Source organism: Scyliorhinus torazame, chromosome 8, assembly GCF_047496885.1.
Source record: "Scyliorhinus torazame isolate Kashiwa2021f chromosome 8, sScyTor2.1, whole genome shotgun sequence".
In the NCBI taxonomy this organism is placed as follows: Eukaryota; Metazoa; Chordata; class Chondrichthyes; order Carcharhiniformes; family Scyliorhinidae; genus Scyliorhinus; species Scyliorhinus torazame.
The window spans coordinates 72,940,714-72,964,669 of NC_092714.1; the positions used below are offsets into that span (position 1 = coordinate 72,940,714).

General features: G+C 45.0%; 1 protein-coding gene across 5 annotated transcripts in view; it reads left to right on the top strand.

Moving 5' to 3' along the window:
• Positions 1-23,956, top strand: part of dcaf6 (ddb1 and cul4 associated factor 6) — a 281,662-nt gene that overhangs the window by 204,408 nt on the left and 53,298 nt on the right. For 4 of the 5 annotated variants that reach the window (XM_072513816.1, XM_072513818.1, XM_072513819.1 and 1 more), the window contains one exon: positions 14,970-15,008. The exons of the other annotated variant lie outside the window; for it this stretch is intronic. In XM_072513816.1, coding sequence (XP_072369917.1) covers positions 14,970-15,008 — 39 coding nt within the window. The remainder of the gene's footprint in view (positions 1-14,969; positions 15,009-23,956) is intronic. 5 annotated transcript variants of the gene reach the window in all.

The following is a 23,956-nucleotide window of genomic DNA, read 5'->3' on the forward strand; positions in this document are numbered from 1 at the left end:
GAGATAGGCAACAGAGCCCCTTTCTGGCCAACCTGTCCTATGTTCAACTTGCCTGACTGTAATACCAGTGAATGCATCTACAATTTTTCCCTTCAGCAACAGCCCAATGCCTTCCCAATGTTACTAACCATCACGGCGCCTCCTTGACTACAATGCTTTTTTTTTTAAACGAACTATCCCAAAACAAACTTTTAAAACAAACATTACAAGTCAAACCATTCAGTATTTAATACAGAAGTCAACTAACCACCCTTGTGCACTCTCTTAGTGTCTATCTTTTGGGTACACTTTGCCATTCCTAGTGTTCCTATGCAGATAACCCAGTGGCTGCAATGTGGCTTTGAAAAATGCAGACTTTCAGTGGGGAACACAGCAGGTGGTTTTGCAGGATGACCTCTGGCTTTAGTAGACTTGGCTTTGGATTGCACCACCGTTACATGGTGACAGCAGATTGGCTGGCTGACTGATGGGCGACAGTGATGGAATAATTCTGAGACAGGTCAGCAGGCTCCTGCTTCATGCAGCATCTGACACTCCCACTGGTAGTGCCTCAGCAGTCCTAGCAATGTATTGAAGGACAGATTGTTAGATTGCGGTGAGGCACTGCAAGCCTCTGATCACTGGTGTCTGTAGCCATGATAGCAGAAGCACTTATCAGTCTGAGCTTCCACGACAGTGCTCAGACACTAGATGATTTCTACTTGTGCTGCAATGGAATCTGAAACATTGACCTTCAGATGTTACATTGTGTTCTGCAAGTAATCTTGTTTCCATATTGGAAAAGAAGGATTTCAAGCTCTGTGCAAAACCATGTGCAGGGTTGGTGCCGGACTCCTTCATTCACCTTGATGTTGAATGGAGGATTTCTAGCAGGCCTGCCAATGCACCAAGCATTTATCTGTGCACATCCATTAGCTTTTTGCTATGCACCCATTCCATCAAGATCCTTATCTGAGTCCTTTACAGCAGAACCTTTGTAATAGAACTTACGCAACCTCTACCTCTACCTCTGCTGACTGGCATCTTTGCAACCTTTTCTCTCTGCCCTGGCTGCAGATACTCATACCTGCTGTCTCATGACATGTTGACCCCCACCTTTATGCCACCTTCTAAAGTAGATGCAGTGTCCGTATTTGAACTGGTGGCTGGAAGTGAGATTTATGATTTTTCATCATCAGTCTCCTCTTCCTATTCCACTTTGTGCGCTCCTGCAACATTGCCTCGCCAGCTTGCAGTTCTTGGGTATCTGAAAGGAGAAAGGCAAAGAGTCGCTATAAATATGGCAGTCAATAAGGTTGCCCTTTTTTTGTCTAGATATTGATATTATATTGTTTTCAGAGTCGCCAGGTATCAAATGATACCACCACAAGGTTCAACTGGATATCGATCAAAGACCCAACAACCAGTTAGTTAGTTCAAGTTCAATAATACTTTATTTACACACAAGATTGACTTTTACATGCAATATAAACACTACAAGTTAAATTACACCTAACACTCTGACAACCTGTACTTAACTTCAGGCACCCGGCTTTGGTCAGAGGAACAGTGGCCTTTGTTCGAATCTGGATCTGCTGGATCTGGAGAAGTAACTGTGGTTCAGCTAGGCTCATCCATCTAATAGCGAGCGTTGAACTTGGACTTGCTTCTGGTCGTGGTGCTAAAGTTGGAGATAGACTTTGCCGGAGCACCAGGTCCAAAAGAGATCGAACACATGGCAGTGTCTCTCTTTATCCTTGGGGGCGTTCGCGTTCTTTTGGGCGGTCCTTAGGTTTGGACCCAATAATTTGCCAGACTTTGATCACTGCCTTCGATCTGAGCCAATAAAGGGGCGGGTGCCTTGATGGCTGGGCGTGTCCTAAGCGGTCATTGACCTTGCTGTTTATGCATCCTGAGTAAAGGGAGTGGCGCCGATGTGTCTGGAATTGTATCGGATACCTGAGTACCAGTCCTTTGTCTTAGGGAAATGGGTCATTAGAATGCAAATCAGCTGGGGGTTTCGATACTGTGGTTCTCTGCTTACAAATATACATTTAGGCTCTGAGCCTGCCTGAATCTGGTATTGGCCATATTTCCCTTGAGTCTTTGCAAATGTCCATGTTTCTTTGGGCCATCGCAGATGGCTACAGTCCGTCCTCTTGATCTTAAACGCAAAGCATGGTGGATCACACTACTGAATCTTCATCTGTTCTTTGGTGTGCCGGGTACCCTTAATCAAGGACAGGTTCTATACTACTCTGTCCTATGGATTGGAACATTTACCTAAGTTTTTAATACATCACACATCTATAAAACTTCTAAGGGGGCATTATAACATTCAATCATTCATTTAACTTCTTTACACAAAGGGGAACCTCTAACTGTCCTTACTAAACTACACTTATGCTGCTAGTTAATAACCAAAAGAACTTATATTACAGTACAAAAATGTAAACAATAGTAGCATCACATTTCTATTTAAACGTATCACATTTACAGAAAATGTGACTTTTATTAGTCATAAAAAGGGTTCAAAAAGAGTGTGGGGTCTGTTGAAGTCCGAGAAAAGGGGCTCTGAGTGTATATATTGGGGAGCGGGAGGCTCTCCTTCGCCATTTCCGAAGTCTAAGTGTCTGAACAACACTGCATAGTATTGCAATAACTAATAGGGCTTCTACCATGTATGAGAGGGAATACCATTTTATGATATCGCACCATGTGGGAGTATCAATGTTTATTTCCATGTGAGGTGTGGTGTCCGGGCTAGGGGTATTGTGTGGTATAGTTGTATTTGGGGCCAATGTGGTGTGGGTTACAGGGGCCGTCGATGCGCGCAACTGTAGTGATCCAACGATGATCATGATGGAGGTCATCGGTTCTGTTTTCATCTTGCCTTTTGTTCTTTGTATCCTCATATATTCCTGGGGTGCAAGCATAATCTCTATTATTACCTTTGTTTAATATCTCGTTTGTCTATCCGTTTCTCCTTAATATCAATTTCCCATTAGAATTGTCACCATTTTTTTTTAAACCAACCATTTTGGAGACAAGACATCCGAGAAAAAAAATTCTGTCACAGTGTGCGCAATCTCGCAGCCTGTGGTCGATGCGTTGAGTGGGCGGATAATTTCTCCATCCAGTGTTGAGTTAGTTTTCCATAGCAGCAGATTTTGTTTCAACCAAGTGTGTTGAATATGTAAATAGCAGTTGCGGGTAGCGACCAAAGGGTCGTCGGAAAGCAAAGAACTGTGGCAAAGTGCATCTTTAAACCACACCTAAAAGAACGCTAAAAGAGTTTTGAGTTTCCAAGTCAGTGGGACATGGGGTGCGTATGAGCAAGAATGGGTGGAATCCCCGGGTAGGGCGCTGATCAGTGCCGTTGCTCCACTACCCGAGCTTGGCTGACCAAATACATAGGGGGTCCTCAGGCAGGGCGGGGATTAGTGCCGTTACTCCACTGCCTGGGTGACCTTACAAGGACGGAAAGAATTTGAATATCTATGGACTTCCAACAAACTTGTTCCTTTAACTACCATTTTGGCGTCAAAAGAGTAGTGATGACTGCATCAAGAAATTTAGCATGAGACCGAAAGAAGAAACTGTATCAAAAATTTAGTGAGTGGTTGACACAAATAGTCATACAAAAGACAAACATTCAACATTTAAAAATAACAAATTAAAGAAACAAAGGTGCGCAGGCTCCATCAGAAAATAGGACACCATAAATCTCAATTGGTTCCTTGCTCTCATCATCTGGACACCTCAGGGTTCCATTCAGAAAAGGGTCGTAAAGGGGTTACCATGGTGGGAGTCAGACTCTGAGTCATCGCTATCTCCCGGTTGCCAAACTCGTGTCTGGCATTTCTGTGCCATGGCCGCGTGGGCCGTCGTGGGATCCATTTCATAATTTCTTGTCAACCGACAAGAGTTATCGCAGTGCCATTATTTCTTGGCAAAGCGGGGGGGGGGTTGTATCGTCGGGCGGTGGGTCTGGTTCTGGTTGAGGCAAATAAATGGTGTCTGAGGGGCCAAACATATCTTGGTCGGTGTTACTGGGGCTGTAGTGACTGGGGCCTGGTCTGTTTTGCCATTGGTCGGGGATCTCAAGTAAGTCCGTTGTGCTGTCGCTCTTGCTATGGGCCGAATCAAGTCCGAGGTGGAAACTCGTCCCTGGGGGTGGAGTCAAAGTCGTGTCTGTGGACGTGCTGTCCTGGCTGGGGGAGGGTTGGATTAGGTTGCCAGTGGGCGGGTCACCGTTGTCTGCTATTGCCAGTGAAATGTGGTGTGAGTGGCTGCACTGAGTTCCATAAACCTTAAGTTGGTTTATATGAAATCATCCTGATTTTCTGTTTGGATACGTAATTTTATATACTGAGGGGATTACTTTATCAGAAATCGAGTAGGGTCCTGCAAATTTGGTGGAGAGGAATGAACTCAGATTGTATAGGGAGACCATCACCTGCTGTCCGACTGTATATTCTACCGGGTGTACTGTTTTATCAAAGCAGGCCTTACTCTGCTTTTTCCCAACGCCTCGTCGAACAGCTGCAGCGAGCTGTGCTGCTTTAATATTTTCCATTACTTGTTGGACCGCTTTTTCGGTGGTAAGGGTGGTGACTGTGGGGCAAATAAATACTCTGTACCCTTCATGGGTCGTCCGGTCATGAGGGTGTGGGGGGTGTAGCCTTTTGAACTCGACACCGTGTTTCTAATAAACATCAGTGCAAATGGGAGAATTGTGTCCCATGTCATGTTTTGCTGTTGCACCATTTTCCTAATCGTTGTTTTTAGGGTTTGGTTCATGCGTTCCACAATGCCACTCGATTGTGGGTGATAGGCAATATGAAACTTTTGTTTAATGCCGAAAATTGTGAGAACATTTTTCATCACTCTTCCTGTAAAATGCAAACCTTGGTCCGATTCAATACTACGGGGGTGTCCCCATCTTGTAAATATTTGTTGAGTTAGAATTTTTGCTGTCGCTTTAGCCGTGTTTGTCCTGGAAGGAAATGCTTCCACCCATTTTGTGAAGGTATCGATCACTACCAACACATATTTAAAACCATTTCTGCAGGGGGGAAGGGGACCAATGTAATCTAGTTGTAAGTTCGTCCATGGGCCATTAACAGGGTGGGTGTGTCTTAGCTGACCTTTCTTTGCGTATCTGTCTGGGTTGCTCTGAGCGCAAATTAAACAATTTTCAATGTAATGGGTGACATCTGTTTTTAAATCGGGCCACCAGCTGAGAGGTCTTAGGTGGGCAAGGGTGGTTTCTATCCCTTGATGTCCATGTCTGTCATGAAATTGACAAATAAGCTGGTTCCTGTCCTGGGTGGGGACCACATAAATACCATTCTTTAGTATAATTCCGTCTTGAATCGTTAAAGTGTCTTTGAATTTGTCGTAGGGTGCTGGGTAATCGCCGTTTAAAATTTCCTTAAGCGTGTCGTCTACTTTTTGCGCCTGTGCTAAATCTTGAATATTGGTCTGTGAGACCTGGACTGCATGTACTGGGGCACTTTCGGGGGTGTTGCCAAAAGTGACCATGTCATGATCCAGCTTTTGCTAGGGCGTCTGCTTTTACGTTACCGGGTGGGAAGGAACGATGATGGTTCTAACCTTTATGATGCCATATTTGCGATCTTTAGCTTCTTCGAGAATATGCTTTAGTAATGGCGCTGAGGGTAGGGGTTTGCCGTCAGCGGATATAAATCCTCTAGATTCCCACAAGGGCAGGAATTCTGTCAAACTGTTGCAGACGTATAGACTGTCCGAATATATATCTGCGGGGATCGGGAACGAATTTGGATGCTGCACAATGTATGCGATGGCTGCTAACTCGGCTGTCTGCGAACCTAAATGTCCTGGTAACTTTAATGATATCTCTTCTAATGCGCGTCCCTGCGCGTCTTCTACATATATGCCACATCCTGTAATCCCTTTCCCATTACCAATGGTGGAGGGGCCATTTCCATAAATTTTTAGAGAATTATCTGTGGGCTGGGTTCTCTGTGGCCTGATGCCTGCTTTTGTCAGTAACGATTTAGGAATAAACGGTCCTGTGTTGTGCCTGGCTGCAATGATTTCACACTCGTGGGGTTCCTGCATACTGTAAATTATCTGCCAAAAACGTGTGTGTCTTTGTCCTTTTCACTGTGATGTCGCGTTCTTGTAGGAGTAGGGTCCAGCGCGCTGCTCTAATTTGGCTAACTGTACCGTCCTTCAGCCTACCGTCTAACAGTAGCTGTGTTGGGGTGTGCTCGGTCACAGAGTTGAGTCCTGTTATGTACACGAAGTACTGAACAGCCCAAAAAGCTGCGAGCAAGTGCCTTTCGCAGGCTGAAAACCCTTGCTCTACCGGATCTAAAACTCGTGAGGCATAGGTTTTGAGTCCTAAACGATTATGCCTTTCCTGGAGAAGTACGGCCGAAAGGGTTCGGTCAGTGGTCGCTACCTCTATTGCGTATGGGGAGTGTGGGTCTGGTGCCTGCAAAGCGGGAGCTGTACCTAGTTTTAGTGCATCAATGGCACCCGTGTGCTGTGGGAGCCATTTCCATGAGGCCTGTTTCTTAAGGAGCTCGGAAAGTGGGGCTGCCTTTGTGGCAAAACCGTCTATATGGTTCCTGCAATAACCAACCAGTCCTAAAAATGACCGGAGTGCTGTAACATTATGGGGCAAGGGCAATTTAACAATTGAATCAATACGTTTTTGCTCTATCTCACGTTTACCATGCATTATAACTGTCCCTAAATAAGTGACATTTTCTTAGAGAATTTGGGCTTTTTGGGGGTTGACTTTACATCCAATTTCTTTTAGGAGACCTAATAGTTTGGAAAGAAGCGAAATGTGCTCTTCCTTGGTGTCAGCAAGTCGTCCACATACTGAATGAGGCATTCGGGTCGGGAAAATTTCGATAATCCATTTGCCAATTGTCTGTGAAAAATGGAGGGGGAGTTGTGGAAGGCATGTCCACATTTATTGCTGTCCCTGGAAGGTGAACGCAAATTTATACTGGCAATCTTTATCCAATGGGATGGACCAAAAGCCATTGCTAATGTCCAGAACCGTAAAATATTTTGACTGAAGTCCCTGCTTTAACATGTTCTTGGGACTCGTGACAATGGTGGGGGCTGCCAATGGAGTTACATTTTTGAGTTCTCTATAGTTGATGGTCAGTCTCCATGAACCATCTGGTTTTCTTACGGGCCAAATCGGGGCATTATTTGTTGAGGCTACGGGCCGAATTACACCTTGATCCAATAAACTTTGAATTACCTTAGCTATTTCTCCCTCGGCTTGCTGTGGAAAACTGTATTGTTTCTGGGGCTTAGGATCGGGACCTGTAATGGTGACCATTCCTGGAATTTTACCACAATCATGCTTGTGCTGGGCAAAAGATGCTTTGTGTTTATTTTTAAAAATAAATTTAGAGTACCCAATTGATTTTTTTCCAATTAAGGGGCAATTTAGCGTGGCCAATCCACCTAGCCTGCACATCTTTGGGTTGTGGGGGCGAAACCCACACAAACACGGGGAGAATGTGCAAACTCCACACGGACAGTGACCCAGAGCCGGGATCGATCCTGGGACCTTCGCGCCATGAGACTGCAGTGCTACCAGTGCGCCACCGTGCTGCCCGCTTTGTGTTTCTTTACGACTTCCCTAATTGTTTTGTCCGTGGTATTGGTTTGTGGATCAAACCAGTAATCTCTCACTGAGCTAATCCTGTGTTCGTATTTTCCTACTGTGATCGTGGTGGGGGCTCCTGCTGCTCTAGCCATTTTCCCCACACTTATTCACGGGGTCAAAAGAAAGGTTGTGTGAACTCATGAAATCTATCCCCAAGATGTGCCAGGGTACCACCCTGCCAAAGGTTATGCACCACCCCCTGAGTGCTGTCTGGTCCACATTTGTGGAGACTGGTACTGAACGGTGCTCGCCAGAGGTCTCTGAGGCAAAGTGAATAGATCCAAACCCCTTGGGTACCTCAGGAATCTGCACAGTAAAGTGAGACTAGCTGTCTCATTCTAATATGCAGATTTGCCCAAAAGTGATCCACCCCCCCCCCCCCCCATTTAAATTGCAACGTCTCAAGAGATCGCGTTAGATCTCGAGGCATTACGAGCCAGATAGATCCCAGGAACGGGGTCTCCTGGCTTTTATCAGCCATGCTGCACCGCGAAGCACTGCTTTTCGGGCGCAGCGTGGCCGTTCGATCACGCCCACTGTCAATTCAACCATAACAGGTACATCATCCATATAGGTTGCACCATACTCACTGACACACTTCCGTTTCTCTTGGTCAGGGATCTTTCCATAGTGCGTTTGAGGCTGGGGTGGGGTTCACTTCGGGGGCTCCAAAGATTGGGACACCATTTAAAAATGGCGTCCTCATCTCTCGCTACACTGAGGAGTTCCAGCGAGCTGAGCTGTTCAGTGCACAAAATGGGGGGGCGGGGGTGCATCGGGGTTCACTTTGGGGGCTTCAAAGATTGGTACACCATTTAAAAATGGCAGCCTCATCTCTCGCTACACTGAGGAGTTCCAGCAAGCTGAGCTGCTCAGTGCACCAAATGGGGTATGTGCGGCCTCAACCGCGCGTTTCCCGCTGCGGTGCTGTATCTAACCCGGAAGCCATTTTTTAGTGTGTTTATCGGCACTGCGAGCACTGGGAAACACGCGACTAAACGTGCTGGAAATTCTTTGAGGATGTAACTAGTAGAATTGATGAAGGGAAGCCAGTGGATGTGGTCTATTTGGACTTTCAGTAGGCTTTTGACAATGTTCCGCATAAAAGATTAGTGTGTAAAATTAAAGCGCATGGGAATGGAGGTAGCATATTGAGATGGATAGAAAACTGGTTGGCGGATAGAAAACTGGTTGGCAGACAGAAAACTAAGAGTAGGAATTAACGGGTCTTTTTCAAATTGACAGGTAGTGATTAGTGGGATACCGCAGGGGTCGCTGCTAGGATCCTAGCCATTCACAATAAATCATTTAGATGAGGGAACAAAATGTCATATCTCCAAATTTGCAGATGACACCAAGCTGGGTGGGAGGATGAGCTGTGAGGATTCAGAGATCCTTCAGTGTGATTTGGACAAGTTGTGTGAGTGGGCAAATGAATGGCAGATGCAGTATGATTTGGATCAGTGTGAGTGGCAGTGCTGACATACAAGGAGAGATTGAATCGGTTAGGATTGTATTTGCTGGAGTTCAGAAGAATGAGAGGCGATCTCATAGAAACCTATAAAATTCTAACAGAACTGGACAGGGTTGATGTGGAAGGATGTTCCCGATGGTGGGTGTGTCCAGAACCAGAGGGTCACAGGCTGAGGAAACGGGGTCGACCATTTAGGACAGAGATGAAAAGAAATGTCTTCATCCAAAGAGTGGTGAGCTTGTGGAATTTGTTATCGCATGAAGTAGTTGAGTCCAAAACATTGTATGGTTTCAAGAAGCAGTTAGATATAGCACTTAGGGCAATGGGGATAAAAGGATGTGGGGGGGAAACGGGATTAGGCTGTTGAGTTGGATAATCACCATGATAATGACGAATGGTGGAGTGGGCTTGAAGGGCCGAACGGCCTCCTCCTGCACCTATTGTTTTCTGTTTCTATGTGAGTTAATTGAATTCAGGTCCTTAAGAGCTACACTACTGGCATTGACCATGGAGGCTATCTGCTTCCATTGACTTTTCAGCGTCTGTCTGGAGGGCCTCTCTCCTCCTCACCACTTCTGCACCAGAGTCACCATTGCTGCATTGGAGAGCCTTGGAGTGCACATGTTGTGCTAGTCTTGTGTTTTTCCTAAGTCTAACTCACTCTTAGGATGGCTTCCGGCGCCTGCCCCGGTCAAAATGCTCCTCTTTTTAAGTGGAACAAACTTCAGGGTTCACTTCGGAGGCTCCAGAGATTGGGACACCATTTAAAAATGGCGTCCTCATCTCTCGCTACACTGAGGCATTCCAGCAAGCTGAGCTGCTCAGTGCACAAAATAGGGTATGTGCGGCCTCAACGCGCAATTCCCGCTGCGGTGCCGTATCTAACCCGGATGCCATTTTTTAGTGTTGTGTTTATCGAGCGCTGGGAAACACTCAACTAAACGTGCTGGGAATTCTTTGAGGATGTAACTGGTAGAATTGATGAAGGGGAGCCAGTGGATGTGGTCTATTTGGACTTTCGGTAGGCTTTTGACAATGTCCCGCATAAAAGATTAGTGTGTAAAATTAAAGCGCATGGGAATGGAGGTAGCGTATTGAGATGGATAGAAAACTGGTTGGCAGACCGGAAACTAAGAGTAGGAATTAATGGGTCTTTTTCAAATTGACAGGCAGAGATTAGTGGGATACTGCAGGGATCGGTGCTACGACCCCAGCTATTCGAAATGAAAATCGCTTATTGTCACAAGTAGGCTTCAAATTAAGTTATTGTGAAAAGCCCCTAGTCGCCACATTCCGGCGCCTGTTCGGGGAGGCTGGTACGGGAATTGAACCGTGCTGCTGGCCTGCCTTGGTCTGCTTTCAAAGCCAGCGATTTAACCCTGTGCTAAACCAGCACCATTCACAATATATATTAATCATTTAGATGAGGGAACAAAATGTCATATCTCCAAATTTGCAGATGACACCAAGCTGGGTGGGAGGATGAGCTGTGAGGATTCAGAGATCCTTCAGTGTGATTTGGACAAGTTGTGTGAGTGGGCAAATGAATGGCAGATGCAGTATGATTTGGATAAATGCAGGTTATCCACTTTGGTAGCAAGACCGGGAAGGAGAGGGGGACATGCAACAAGATCTGGGTGTCCTCGTATTAGTCACTGAAGGTAAGCATGCAGATGCAGCAGGCGGTAAAGAAGGCAAATGGTATGCTGGCCTTCATTGCGAGAGGATTGGAGTACAGGAGCAGGGATGTTTTGCTGCAATTATACACGGCCTTGGTGAGGGCACACCTGGAATATTGTGTGCAGTTTTGGTCTCCTTAACTGAGGAAGGATGTTCTAGCTATAGAGGGAGTGCAACAAAGGTTTACCAGACTGATTCCTGGGGTGGCAGTGCTGACCTACAAGGAGAGATTGAATCGGTTAGGATTGTATTTGCTGGAGTTCAGAAGAATGAGGGGGGATCTCATAGAAACCTATAAAATTCTAACAGAACTGGACAGGGTTGATTTGGAAGCATGTTCCAGAAGGTGGGTGTGTCCAGAACCAGAGGGTCACAGGCTAAGGATACGGGGTCGACCATTTAGGACAGAGGTGAAGAGAAATTTCTTCACCCAAAGAGTGGTGAGCCTGTGGAATTTGTTATCGCATGAAGTAGTTGAGTCCAAAACATTGTATGGTTTCAAGAAGCAGTTAGATATAGCACTTAGGGCAAAGGGGATAAAAGGATGTAGGAGGAAAAGGGATTAGGCTGTTGAGTTGGATAATCATCCATGATAATGATGAATGGAGGAGCAGGCTTGAAGGGCCGAATGGCCTCCTCCTGCACCTATTGTTTTCTGTTTCTATGTGAGTTAATTGAATTCAGGTTCTTCAGGGCTACACTACTGGCATTGACCATGGAGCTTATCTGCTTCCATTGACTTTTCAGCGTTTGTCTGGAGGGCCTCTCTCCTCCTCACCACTTCTGCACCAGAGTCTCCATTGCTGCATTGGAGAGCCTTGGAGTGCACATGTTGTGCTATTCTTGTGTTTTTCCCAAGTCTACCTCACTTTTAGGATGCTTCCAGCACCTGCCACGGTCAAAATGCACCCCCTCTTTAAGAGGAACAAACTGTAATTCCTTGAGAGGAATTGCCTATTTCCAAAATGAAGCTGGGCTGATACAATTCCCAAATATTCTGGCCGGGATTCTCCAAAAACGCGGCTAAGTGTTGATGTAGGCGTAAACACCGGAGTGTTTCACGCCGGCGTCAACAGGCCTCTTGGCCCAGCGATTCTGTAGCCCACAGGGGGCCAGCACGAGCCGGAAGGCTCCGCGCTGCTCCAGCTGCCGTACGCGGCCCTGCGCTGCCAGCCGTGGGTCCGCGCATATGCGCGGCGGCCTCTTCCGTGCGGCCGCGCAACATGGCGGAGTCACACAGTGAGCCAGCGCGGAAGAAGGTAGGCCCCCCCACATATCGCGTGCGCCTGCCAATCGGTGGCTCGATCGCGGTTCCGGCCGTCATGCACCCCCCAGAGACTGATCCCCTGCCCCCTCCAGGACAGCCACCGCAGCCGCGGCAGCGAGCTCAAGCTGTGAACTACACCGGCGGAAATTCGGCCGGTTGACCGCAAAGACTTGGCGCAGGGACCTCTTTCAACGGCCCTCGACCAGCACCGCGTCGACCACGCGCGCGCGACTGCCGCTGATTCTCCACCCCCACGCCGAGTGCCATTTTGGCGCGGAGGCTCGGAGAGTCTCAGCCTCTGTTTCAGTCATGTGGTAGAGCTGTAATTGGCAGAATAGAATGCTGTTTCAATAAAATCTCTGTTACCATCCCTGAATCCTTTTACACTGAACAAGTTTGCATCTCCAGTCCCTTTATCCCATAATTGTCAGGTGCCTTGGGTCCTACACTCTGAAGTTCAATCCCGAAACTCCTCTATCCACATCACTGCCCTCTTAAAACAATTTCTCAAAATTCATCTATTCAATCAAACTTTCCATCAGCTCTCCTAACTTCTCCAGTGGCTTGCAGTCTGATTTCTTTACAGTTATCTGTTCCAAGCCATGGGACATTTTTTACATTTAAAGGCTCGACATAAATGCAAGTTAGTGTTTATGTTCTATACCCATTGGCTGGTACACGATTTAAGTCATTTTTAAAAGAAATAAGCTGGAGGGCCCGGGTGCAAAAACCAGATTATCCTGAATAATTAAATGTGTAATGTTTCTAAGTGTATTTAAGTTCTTCTTCCACTTGTTTTATTCTATTGTAAATATCACATTTCATATTATATTATCAAATTATTTCATATTGGCAAAACTAAATGTCCCTTCCATTTCCCGGATTATTGCTCTCATCACTTCCCTACCTAAACCACAACAGAATCCCTTGGCTCTCGCCTTCCATCCCAACAGCCCCCACATTTAACTGGTCACCCACTGCCATTTCCACCAGCTCCAGCTTAATACCACCACAAAACCCATCTTTCCTTTCTCTCCCCTTTCTGCATTCCAAAGGGACACCCCTCCACAACACTGTGGTCCACTCCTCAATTACCCCTAACACTCCTCTCCTTCCCAAAGCACCTTCCCAAGCAAATGCAAAAGATGCAATACCTGTCGTTCCCATCCTCCATGGCCCCAAATAGTTGTTTCAGGTAAAACAGTGATTTGTTCATACATCCTTTAATTTAGTATACTGTATTCAGTTGTCACAATGTGGTCACCTCTACATGGGAGAGACCAGATGGAGATTGCATCGCCACTTTGCGGAATACCTCTTGTTAAATCAGCAAGTATGACCCCGCAATTCCAGTTGCCTGCCATTTTAATTCTCCACCCCACTTCCACACTCTGTCCTCAACCTCTTAAGCTGTGCTAATGAATTTCAACATAGACTCGTAGAACAGCATCTCATTTTTCGATTAAACACTTCAAAGCCGTTCAGCAATTTAAGATCATAATTTCTGCTCCCACTTTTTCAGATGGCAGCTGTTGTAATGATTCCACTATTTCCCTATTTACACCTGCTCTTGACCTATCTTTTGTTTCTTGTCTTGTTACCATCTCCTTTTGCCTTGCATCACCACCCCTTTTGTCGTTTAATTTCTCCTGCTTCTAACCTTAAACCAGACCTTTGTTCGTTCCCCCTCCACTTTTTTCCCATTTCTGTACTTATGTAAAACATCTCTGTTACATCTCTATTTTTTTCCAGTTCTGATGAATGGTCATTGACCTGAAATGTTAACTCTTGTTTCTCTCTCCACAGATGCTACCTGACCTGCTGAGTATTTCCAGCATTTTCTGTCTTTTTTGAGTAATTTTAAATCACTTTCATCATTCTTTCAATAATTGTGGTACATTGAACATTTCCACTGTAGTGCAAATCACATCTAGGCACATATTTCAGAAACTTGAAAAAATATATATATATATATATATATATATAGAAAAAGTAGCACCCTTAATTTTTCTGGTTTCCAAGCCTCGAGTACCAACACCAAACAGTTAGTTCAAGAGACTAAAGATGATGGAAGTGCATGTCCATTGCATTAATTGTACTATTTTTTTTTTGTTTCAAATTTGTAGAAATATATTTTTAGCAGGGCCTCATGTTTTGAAATGATCCAAAAATGTTTTAATGTGTATCTGTGTATTGACAATAAAACTAAAGTCCGTCAAGGATAAACTTTAAAGAACTCATTAAGCAGTGTATATATGAACTAGAAAAATTAGCTAAATGCCTCTCGTGATTAATTTTTATTAAACAGCATATGCAAAATGCTACCTTTTTAAATACAGGGGAAACCATTGTGAAGTAAATTTGTCTCCCATCTTGCACCATGTAATTCTCTTCTTTGAATTCAATGCATCTGCCAAATTGGAAAATATTTTTTAATTTGATAGAATCCATAGAAATTTTAATCAATAATTCATCAAAAATTGAGATCTGATTTCATAACATTAACAGGCTACCAGGTGAAAGAAATGAGTAATCACAGAAATGAGCAATCACAATGTTTCGGCAGCCGAGTTGTCTGCCTAAAGATTTCATAAATGCATCAAAATATATACAAAGTACAGAAATGGGCCTACACTGCAGCTTTGGACTTGAATCTTATTTTAACTATTTCTATTCATGTAAGAATGTTCATCGATTATTAGAATAAAAATGACTACATTAGAGGGTGCCATAACAGTTGGACTTTCATTTTAAAAAACTGGTCTGAAATATTTCACCACAATGATGTTGACAGGAATCTGGGAATGTGGCATCAGCTCTTATGACACCCAAGGCTGCTCATGTATAATCTGAGCCCTTATTCTTTTTCTCCTTGATAGATTTACTTTCAGAGGAATGGCAGTGGGTGATAGAATGAGGTAATTCTATCTACTTAACAGTACTGAAGATTGGATTTTATCAGTTCAAACCATGTTTTTCTCATATAACCCATGATTACTCTTGAAGAGACAGTGCTCCTTCTATTTCCTGCCTATGTGTTAATTAAGGTGAGGAAAGATGGTGCAAACTAACGTAACCTGTTAAAACTAGTACTTATGGTGATTATATACAATTTATCAAGCAATTCAAAATCAAATACCGAAGATTCAAGGGAATAAATTACTGTTGGCAATTTTAACAAATGAGCACTGATGTCTCCCTAGCACATTCCTCTGTCTGCTATCTGGCAATAATATTTATCATTTATTTTAAACATGTGCATATCCCTGTTAAAATTGTAAACCGGGTGTGTCACAAAAGTGCATTTGCTATCACTTTGAACAGTATTTTCTGCACTACGATATAGAGCTTCTATCTGAATCTCTACATTAATGTTCTGAAATCTCAATTTAATTGCAAATGTAGAATACTACTTTAAACAAAACCTTTAAATAACTACATTCATAGAATTATGTTGACAGAGAATTGCGATGAGGCTGATTTGATTCTTTTTCACTTAAGGCCATACAAAACTATCAGAAAAATAAAACATTTAGTGCCATTTTTGTCCTGGCAAGATTTGAATCTAGATCTGAGGAGATCACTATTTTCACAATAACCTCCAACGCAAGGTTTAAAACTTTGAGGAAAGAATAAACTCTCTGGAGGCCATAAACAGAAATAGTGGAAATAGAATGTGAAATTGAAGTGGTGAGCTAGAAAAAGTCAGCATCAGATTTGTGAATAGACTGGAAATGTTTATCAAATGATCTCTCAATCTCCTGCCCTGCCTCTCCTCCCTAATGTAGAAGAAATTGTCACAAAAGTATATTTTTTTCCAAAGTATATTTTTACATGTAGGCTATTCTTGATAAGTGTACAGAGTTTCCCACCTAATTTAATCCGCATATAAACTCAATCTGTTCATCTCCTCTTGACTTCTCTGCTGTTCTCTGCCCCACCAATGCACACCTATAGTAGTACCCTGACTAAGTACAATGGCTACTTGATTGAGGTACCCGAGGGCTGTTAGAAACTGTATTCCAACAACAGTCACTGAGAAAACACTCTTTTTAAAGTAGCTTGCACGCCATCGTTCCTACTATGGCGGCTTTGGTGCATTTTGAATCACAATCTAATCCTTCTAGTTCTTAAACACTATTTGATAAACACTTGGCGAAATATTGCATTTTATTAAACATGACATCAAAACCTTGTCGATTTTTTGACAGAATCTTGAGTGGGAGAGCTGGATTGCTCCTCTGATTTTACTTGTTTTGGTTCCCTTCCTCTTTGCTTCGGCTTAACTTTCAGGAAATGCTATTCTGTAGGGTTAACTAAACAGTTTCACTTTATGTATTCCATGTCTTCAATCAATTAATAAAATATAAATTTTAGTGAGCTGGCACCTGTCAAATCATCACAGCAGGAACCAGTGCCAGAAACCTGTTGATTGTCCTCAGGACTCCAGTCATGTTGTGGGGTAAAGACCATTTAGTGACTGTTGACTGTCCATCTTTGGTCTGGATGTGCTTGAAGGGGGGAAAGGAATACAGTCTCTTCAATGTTGAATTATCATTTTTTTTTAAATCCGTATTGTCCATTTTAACCCCACTGCCTGTTGCATATTTTCATTACCCTAATAGCATGTGCTCTTTGTGATATAATTATTACTTATGTTCTGTAACTTTTATTTATCATTAACCTAAGAATTGATTTTTAAAAAGATACTAACGTCACCATGGACTAAGGTTGCATGAAACAGTTTGTAAGACTAATGGGAGTTTACCGGTCATGTAGGTTGTTCATTCACAGTGCAGCTGTACTGGCATGCTGGAGGCAATCCTGGATTTCCTGTTGAATACCACTACCTTTATGGGAGCAAATAAAGATTTTTCTTAATGAAATATAAAATCAAGGCATTGTTCTTAGTGCAATCCTAATCAATATTGTATCCTGCTTTTTTTAGGTGGTAATTGTTTTAGTGGAAAGTTGAATACAATATTAGTTAAGATAGGAAGGGACAGAAAAAAATGTTGCTCCATTAAAGCTTAGCTTGGTTTTAAAAATCCTTCAATATAAATTTGCACTTACATTTGAGCAAAATCATACTATCGTGGTATTTATCTGCATTCAATTTTGTATTGCCTGCTCTATTTTTACTAAAATTAAATTTGTCACTGTATACTTTTAGAAAATTAAGTGAATATTTTATTTTCTCAAATATACATAGGTGTTAGTTTTAATTGGGCAAATAATTAATAAATGTACCTTTAGTAGTGAATAGCTGTTTTGTGCTATTTAAACAATGTTTATTAATGATGAATAAAGTCATAAGAGTTCAAATAAATGTTCTTCAGCCTCCCATTGCCTGTGATATTGAGGTGAGGCTTACATACTGTGTGTAAAGCTACAGGAATTAGTGCTGGGACTCCTACTGAGTCTACTCAGCAACTTTGATTCAAAAGCTCAAAGTGTTAAATTTAAGAAAACATTCTTCAAGTTTGATAAGGTAACCAAGAAATGTGAACCAGATGAAATCTATAAGTAGCTGGAAGGTGCTACATATTGGATGAAAACTGGGTGACTTTTATTATGAATGATATTAAAATAGCTTGGGGTGGAATTGAAAGAGATACAAGCAGTCACGACAGAGTAGTAATTAACCAAAGGAATAGAACACCCAATGATATTACTCATTAAGTAGTTTCAGATATCAAATGTGCTGAAATGGTATACTGCTCTGGCCAAAATACCTCTAGTATAGTTGTAGTTTCACAAGGGCACATATTGTCGCCCCAGGGCATCACCGAGAACAGCTTTTTCCTGCCAAAGAACAAAGAGCGATACATCACAGGAACAGGCCCTTCGGCCCTCCAAGCCTGCGCCGATCATGGTACCTGCCTAAACTAAAACCGTCTGCACTTAGAGTCTGTATCCTTCCATTCCCACCCTATTCATATGTTTGTCTAGACGTCCCTTAAATGCCACTATTGTACCTGATCCTACCACCTCCCCAGGCAGCGTGTTCCATATATTTACCACCCGCAGTGTAAAAAAACTTGCCTCGCACATCTGTTCTAAACTTTTCCCCGTGCATTTTAAACCTATGTCCCCTAGTACTTCATTCTCCTACCCTAGGAAAGAGCATCTGACTATCTACTCTGTCCATGCCACTCATAATCTTGTAGACCTCTATCAGGTCGCCTCTCAACCTCAGTCGTTCCAGTGAGAACAGACCAAGTTTATCTAACCTCTCCTCAGAGCTAATGCCCTCCATACCAGGCAACATCCTAGAAAACTGCCTATACTCTCTCCAAAGCATCCACATGTTTCTGGTAGTGTGATGACCAGAATTGTACACAATATTCCAAATGAGGCCTAACTATGGTCCTGTATAACTGCAACATGACTTGCCAATTTTTATATTCAGTGTCCTGGCTGATGAAGCCAGCAGGTCATATTCTTTCTTGACCACCTTATCCACATGCGTTGCCACTTTCAGTAATCGGTGGACATGCACGCCCAGATCTCTCTGCCTCTCAGTACTCTGAAGAGTTCTACCATTTATTGTGCAATCAGAAGATGGAAGAAGTAAGATGACTTGGCATTTATATGTTGCATCAGAATCCTTGAAGACTTCTGAGGAATTAAAATGTGGACATTGTGGGTCCACATGGCAGAATTAAATACAGTGGGTTTAGTTTTATGATGCCAGTGTGATTAATCAAGCCACTGCCATTTTCCCGCAACTTCATATTTGAACTCGTGAATCAGAATCTGTCATTTTCCCCCTTAGCAATCGCAACCAAATACAGAATCAATTTCCATGTAATGAGCTGGCTCTACCTCTCAAAACTTGTCAAACTGCTTCAGTTCTGAATGAATTATAATTTCCTCCTCAAACGTGGAAAAGAATGAAGCGATTGTCTTTGTCACAAACTCCGTAACATTTCCTCCAACCACATCCCCGTCACAATCACTGTTTTAGCTTGAAGCCAACTGCCCACACTTTCACCATTCTATTTGACCCCAACGTAAGTTTCCGAATCAATATTCTTGTCATCACAAAGGCACCTACTTCCATCTCTGTAACTTTGCCAGTTTCTGACCCTGCCTCAGCCCAAGTACTGCCAAAGCACAAATACTTGTCTTTGTTCCCTCCAACCCATAGGTATCATTTCCTCTACCCTCAATAAATTTCAGCTAATCTAAATCCCAGTGTAGGTTACGATATGTCCCATGCAAACGTCACCCTCATGTTTGCTGACCAACATTAGCTCCCAATGTCCCCAATTTAAAATGATCATGTAGCCATACCCATCCTTATCTCTTCCCAAACCCGCAATCCTCCAAAGCTCTGTTCCTCCATTTACATAAGCCATAGGAGTAGAATTAGGCCATTTGACACATCGAGTCAGCTCTGCCATTCAATCATGGTTGATAAGTTTCTCATCCCCATTCTCCTGCCTTCTCTTCATAACCCTTGATCCCCTTATTAAGCAAAAACCTATCTATCTCTGTCTCAAAGATCCTGTGATTTGGCCTCCACAGCGTTCCGCATGCCGGGATCATTCTTGTGAACCTCCTCTGGACCCCTTCCAAGGCCAGCACATCCCTCCTTAGATACGGGGCCCAAAACTGCTCACAATACTGCAAATGTGGTCTGACCAGAGCCTTTTACAGCCTCAGAAGTACATCCCTGCTTTTTTATTCTAGCCCAACTCAACATGAATGCTAACATTGCATTTTCCTTCCTAACTGCTGACTGAACCTGCACGTTAACCTTAAGAGAATCTTGAACTAGGACTCCTTAATCCCTTTGTGCTTCTGATTTCCTAAGCCTTTTCCCATTTGGAAAATAGTCTATGCCTCCATTCTTCTTACCAAACTGCATAACCTCACACTTCTTCACGTTGTATTCCATCTGCCATTTCTTTGCCCACTCTCCTAGCCTGACGAATTCTTTCTGCAGCCCCCCGATTCCTCAATACTACCTGTCCCTCTGCATATCTTTGTATCATCTGCAAACTGAGCAACAGTGCCCTCGGTTCCTTCTTTCCGATCGTTAATGTATAGTGAAAAGTTGTGGTCCCAACACCGACCCCTGAGGCACACCACTAGTCACCGGCTGTCATCCTGCAAAAGACCCCTTCATTCCCACTCTCTGCCTGCTGCCATTTTGCACCCTCATTCTCTTTGCCACGTCACTGGCAGCAATGTCTGAGCTCTTAATTCCCACACTTCATCTTGCTCATAAGAACATAGGAATAGAAGAAATAGGTGTGGGAGTAGGTCATTCGGCCCCTGTAACCTACGCCATATTTCAATAAGATCATGGTTGATCTGATCATGGCCTCTATTCCACTTTCCTACCTGCCCTCACATAAACCTTGGCTCCCTTGTACGTAGATCAAAAATCTGTCTAACCGGGCCTTGGATATATACAATGATCCAAGCTCCATTGCTCTCTGGGGTACAGAATTCTTTAGTGACCCTATATGAGAAACTGTGAAACTGCGTCTAGATTTCCCATGAGATTCTAGATTTCCCACATGAGGGGCAATATCCATCTATCCTGCCAAACCGTCTCAAAACATTGTATGTTTCAGTGGCGAACCTCAACGCAGGTTTCCCGGTAGTGGGTGGGGGGGGGGGGGGGGGGGGCGAACCTCAACGCAGGTTTCCCGGTGGTGGTGGGGGGGGGGGAGAACCTCAACGCAGGTTTCCCGGTTGGTTGGGGGGGGGGGGGGGGGTGCATAGAATGGGAAACCCTGTTGAATCAGAAGATCCTGCATCTGGCCAATGGTGGGCTGCCACAAAACACACCGTTGCCAGGGGGTGCAGAAAATCCTGCCCATCGAAACAAAAACAGTATGAGGTACTGAAGGTGTGGTCTCACCAACGCCCTTAACAGTTGGAACAAGTCTTTCTTTTATACTCCCATTACCTTTGCAATAAAGTCCATCATTCTATTTGCCTTCCTAATTACCTGCTGTGCTAGCATGTCAACATTTTGTGATTCATGTACAAATGCACAGAAGTCCCTCTGTACTGCAGCATTGGTGGCACAGTAGCACAGTGGTTAGCACTGTTGCTTCTCAGCACCAGGGACCCAGGTTCGATTCCCAGCTTGGGTCACTGTGCGGAGTCTGCACGTTCTCCCCGTGTCTGCGTGAGTTTCCTCCGGGTACTCCGGTTTCCTCGCACAAGTCCCGAAAGACGTGCTTGTTAGGTGCATTGGGCGTTCTGAATTCTCCCTCTGTGTACCCGAACAGGCGCCAGAGTGTGGCGACTAGGGCTTTTCACAGTAACCTCATTGCAGTGTTAATGTAAGCCTCCTTGTGACAATAATAAAGATTATTATTATTATGGTATCACACTCCATTTAAATAATGTTCTGCTTTTCTGTTCTTCCTACTGAAGTCGAATATCTCCCATTATCCTACATAATTCTCCATCTGCCAGTTTTATGCCCACTTGCTTAACCCTACCTATATCCCTTTGCTGACTCTTTGTTTCCTATTCACAGCCTACCTTTTTTTATATCATCAGCAAATTTGGCTGCAATATTCTCTGTACCTTCATCCACATGATTAATACTGATCCTCCCGCCCTTTTGCCCCAGGTATTCTGTTAGTCTCAGAATGCTTTTAGTGTCGTCAATCGTGAAAACAGATACACAATACTTGTTCAAAGTTGCTGATATTTCCATATTTCCCATTATTAATTCCCTAGTCCAATCCTCTACGCAACCAATGCTTACTTTGATCACGCTCTTCCGGCCTCGTTACACTCGCGCTCAAGCGTAACAAGGCTGGTGAATAGCGGGAGAGGCCAAAAACTGGAACCGCACCAGGCCCCAAACAGTTGGCGATGCAATCGGCCTGCTCCCCTGGCGAATTCGGAATCTCGCCATAATGTGGCGAGTAACCAATTATCACCACTTAAACCCTATTTCCACACAATTACCGAGAGCCATCCGTCATCCAATGGCCTCCTGTCATTCACCGGCCTCCCCAGCAAGTACTCGCGCTGGTGCCAATTAGTATTCCTTTTTAAAAACATGAACCTGGCGGAAGGACTTCCGTGGGGAGTTGAGGAGCCAACTTTGCTCACAGGCAGAGAGCCCGGGGGCGCTGGGCTTGCTGCCCCTGTGCTCAGTGGGGGACCCTCCACAGGGGTGGCCCGCCATTGGGAGGGTGGTGGGGTGCTGGGGGGTGGGGGGGGGCAACTGCTCACTGCACCTCCATGACAATCCCTGGATCGTGTGTACCCATTCTGGGGCCAACCCTTGCCCCTGCCCGTCTGCCCCCAGATGACCCATAACCCCCACTGCCTGCTAAGGCCTGTGGCCATGCAGCTGAAGACTATTGACAATGGGGAATTGGCAATCGTGGTGAGGTGCACACTTCACACAACCCAAGTGTATTCCCGTGGGTGGGCGGGCCATGGAGCATGTGGGAGTCATTGTCTGGCATCCCAAACAGACCCTGATGCCTGGCCAGGGAGGGACCCAGAGTATACAAGGGCCGCTGATCATTCGAACAAATGACGGACAGCGCGTGCTGCACGAGGCTCCGCATCAACAAGGAGACGGTGCGACACCTGTGCCATATCCTCGTGGACTTGGCACCACGTGGAGGAGGAGGTCATCTGCTCCCGGTGGCCGTCAAGGTCACTGCAGCCCTGAACCTTTATGCCACGGGATCATTCCAGGGCTCGAGTGGGGTCCTGCGTGATATCTTGCAGGCCACAGCCAACAGGTGCACCTGGCATGTCACAAATGCTCTATATTCCCAGGCGGAAGACTACATCGTTTTTGACATGGACCAGGCCCAACAGGATGCCCAGGCAGCAGGTTTCTCCGCAATCGCAGGGATGCCCCCGGCCCAGGGAGTCATAGATGCCACGCACGTTGCCCTGCGCTCACCGGGCCATCTGGGGGTGCCCGGATGTTAATCAAAAAGGGTTCCAAGTCCCTGAACATACAGCTGGTGTGCAACCATCAGTTGCAGATAATGTACGCGAGTGCCTGCTTCCCAGGGAGTGTGCATGACAGCTACATCCTGGGGCTGTCGGTCATCCTTGCTCTCTTTGAGGAGCACCCCAGAATGGATGGCTGGCTCTTAGGTGATAAGGGATATCCACTGAGGACCTGGCAAATGACACCAGGACAGAGGCCGGAGACTGAAGCGGAGACCTGGTACAACGAGGCCCATGCAGCCACCCGGACTGTCATTGAGCAGTGCATCGGACTCCTTAAGATGCGGTTCTGATGCCTCAACCGCTCCGGAGGTGCACTCCAGTACACCGCCTGGAGGGTTGCCCGCTTTGTTGTGATCTGCTGTGTCTTCGCAACCTCACACAGTAGCGGTGGTTGGTGACTAGGGACATGTGACAACCGTCTGAAGGGGTGGAGGAGGAGGGGGATGGGACGAGGATGATGAGAAGGCGTCTGACCAGCAGGGGGCTTGAGGACAAGGCCAGGGAGTAACCTGAGGCCCAGCCGGAGGCTGCAGGACAGGCGGCGACAGTGAGGGCCTGGCAAGCCCCGAGAGCTAGGAAGGCCCTCATACTGGCCCGATTCACCTAGGGTGTGGACTGGTCCATTGTCGCATTCTTACCCACCCGCCACCTCCAATTCCCACCCTCCCCGGGTATATGTGTCACATTACTCCAGGATGCTGGGACTGTGTCGGCACTGTCAGCGGGTCACTGTCGAGGGCAGGGGGGGTGATGATAAAAACCGCAGAGAGCTTGGCGCTGATGCTCCTCAATCTATGCCATAATCTGACCCCTGCCTGTCAGCTGAGTGCTCGCCAGTGTGGTGATGCACTGCGAAAGAAAGTGATAGGCTTCCTACTGGTTGTGCACAAGGATGTTT